Raw genomic sequence first — 2,753 nt, 5'->3', positions numbered from 1 at the left:
TTGGTTCAAGAACCGTCGCGCTAAATGGCGGAAGCGCGAGCGCAACCAGCAGGCCGAGCTCTGCAAGAACGGCTTCGGCGCGCAGTTTAACGGCTTGGTGCAGCCCTATGACGACGTGTACCCGAGCTACACGTATAACAACTGGGCGGCGGCGGCTAAAGGGCTGGCTCCGGCCTCGCTCTCGGCCAAGAGCTTCCCGTTCTTCAACTCGATGAACTCCATCAGCCCTCTGTCGTCCCAGGCGATGTTCTCCGCCGCGCCGCCGCCGCCGCCTCCGCCTCCGCCCGCGCCGAGCTCCATCTCCTCCATGAGCATGAGCATGAGCTCCGGCATGGCCGTGCCCACGTCCGGTCTCAACGGCCTCAACAACCTCAACAACCTCGGCAACGCGTCGCTCAACTCGCCCGCCGCAGGGTGTCCGTACGCCCCGCCGACTCCACCCTACGTCTACCGGGACACGTGTAACTCCAGCCTGGCGAGTCTGAGACTCAAAGCCAAGCAGCACTCGAGCTTCGGCTACGCGGGAGTCCAGAACGCCGCCACGAACCTCAGCGCGTGTCAGTACGCCGTGGACAGACCCGTGTAGACGCGCAGGAAGAGGAGGAAGCGCCATTTAAATAAAATCATCATCTTTAAGAACTAAGAACAAATCCCAGGGAAAAAAAGAAAAAAAAAACAAGACATGTTTTGATTTAATTTTCCCGTCGCAGATAAATAAATACTAAAATAAATAAAAGCGCACAGAGAATTAAGGACTGAACATCTCGGGAATCCCTGGACTTCACTCTTTTTTTCTTTTTTTTTTCTTTTTAGTTTTAATGTTTACTTTCTTCCCAAATGAAACCTGGCACTATACAGAAGAACGAATTAAACCATCGCCGTCCTCGTCCTCCTCTTCACCGTCCGGATGGAGTTTGTTTTCAACCAAAACATGGACTTTCAACACAAAACTGGGAGATTTCTCAGCGACGGGTGTGTAGCATTTAGACAAGAACAGAAAAAACCCCCAACCCTCATTAATAAGCTCGATTTTTCGTTCGCCTTCTGGACTTTAAGTGACTGGACTTAATGTGTAAATATTGTCTGAATATCATCTCCAGGTTTGTAGAGGCTTCCGGGCCTTTGGTTTAAAAACAAAAAGAAAAAAAATCACTTTAACAGCGCATGTGATGAAAATGTCTTGCTTGCAGTTTAAGGGGAATGTACATAAACCTGGCATATAAATTTATTATTAAATGTCTGTTGTGAATATAGATTTAGAATAGAAAACAAAAACCCAAAAAATGTTTCTGCGGGGATAAAAAGGAATGAAATTGGTTTTTTGCTCTGTGTATAGTACTACTATTTGGTACGGATTATTATTATTATTTTTATTTTATTTTAATTTTTTTTTTTTTTTTTTGCAACAACCCAAAAATAATAAACTATTGTGTTTTATTTAATGGAAGTAAACACGCTGTTTGGTCAGGATTTTGTGAGCTGTACGGTCACAAGTTCAGCTGTGTGTGTGTGTGTGTGTGTGTGTGTGTGTGTGTGTGAATACACACCTTATTACCAAATACACAACATGAAGCGTGCCAGACGTCCAGACCTGATTAGACCTGATTAGACCTGATTAGACCTGATTAGAGTCCCGGTTCAATAGACATGTTACAGCAGGACTGATCGGTCAGGCGAGAAATAACAAGAACACAAAGCAATTAAAGTCTCAGTAGAAGGTTTTTTTTTATTCTGCACCTCGACACAGCCTGAAGCCTGTCACTCATGCAGCGTTAGACCTTCTGCGGGTCATTATTCATTTCTTTATTTAAGAAATAATAATAAATTTAACGGAAACATCGCTTTTACTGCTTTCTTGCTTGCTTTACTTCTCTGATCGGGATAATGTCCCAAAACCAGGAGGATTTGTGTGTGTGTGTGTGTGTGTGTGTGTGTTTTTTATAAATAAATAGATAAAAAAAAGAGAGAGAGAATCAATATAAAGGAAATGCACAAACACATAATGTCTCCTAAATGCTGTGCAAACGAGCCCCGGCGTGTGCGCGCGCATAAAGTGAGGAGATTAGCAGGCTAACATTAGTAAAATAAGGAGATTAAAGTCTTCAGCATCGTCTACATTTTCTCACGTGAGTAACGAGATTGTTGCACGAATTTCTAAGGATTTCGAATGAAGTCGTAAGGAAAAGATACGGGATTAAAGCTGATTCTCACTGTAGTGATGATGACGATGATGATGATGATGATGATGACGTTTGTAATGAAGGCTAGTAACCGTTATTCCGTTATTAGGTCACGTCCTGTTTTAGCTACATCTACACATTTAGTCCATTAGCAGTTATAACATAATTATGAAATGCTTATAATACACAAAGTCTTAAGTCCTAGGCATGCTCTGATATTAAATATTCATATCACAATAATACAACTGTGTAACGATGACGATATTATCTGACAAACATGTCCTATTATTATTATTATTATTATTATTATTATTATTATTATTATTATTAGTTCAGTTTTGCTTGTTTGTTTGTGTTTCAGCCCCATTTTACTCCCTGAGTCAGTCCTCTATTGTTGCTTTAGTCTAGACAGTGTGTGTTTGTGTTTGTGAAGATCCCCAACCCATCATTAGCCCCAGTGTGATGAATACACCTTCATACCGCACTGAAAATATAATTATCTCAAGACTGGGCAAACACACACAGACACAGACACAGCTCTCCCAAGGCAATGAGACTCTGTGTGTGTGTGTG

At 42.4% G+C, this 2,753-nt stretch overlaps 1 protein-coding gene across 2 annotated transcripts in view; it reads left to right on the top strand.

Annotated features, from left to right (window-relative positions):
• The window catches only part of pitx2 (paired-like homeodomain 2), a 12,564-nt gene extending 11,978 nt beyond the window's left edge, over positions 1-586 (top strand). For both annotated transcript variants that reach the window (XM_053631997.1, XM_053631996.1), the window contains one exon: positions 1-586. This exon is cut by the window's left edge and continues 2 nt beyond it. In XM_053631997.1, the coding sequence (XP_053487972.1) occupies positions 1-586 (586 nt within the window).
• Positions 587-2,753: the final 2,167 nt, after the last annotated feature.

Source organism: Ictalurus furcatus, chromosome 8 (genome assembly GCF_023375685.1).
Source record: "Ictalurus furcatus strain D&B chromosome 8, Billie_1.0, whole genome shotgun sequence".
NCBI classification, from domain to species: domain Eukaryota; kingdom Metazoa; phylum Chordata; class Actinopteri; order Siluriformes; family Ictaluridae; genus Ictalurus; species Ictalurus furcatus.
This window is presented reverse-complemented; position numbering and strand designations above follow the sequence as displayed.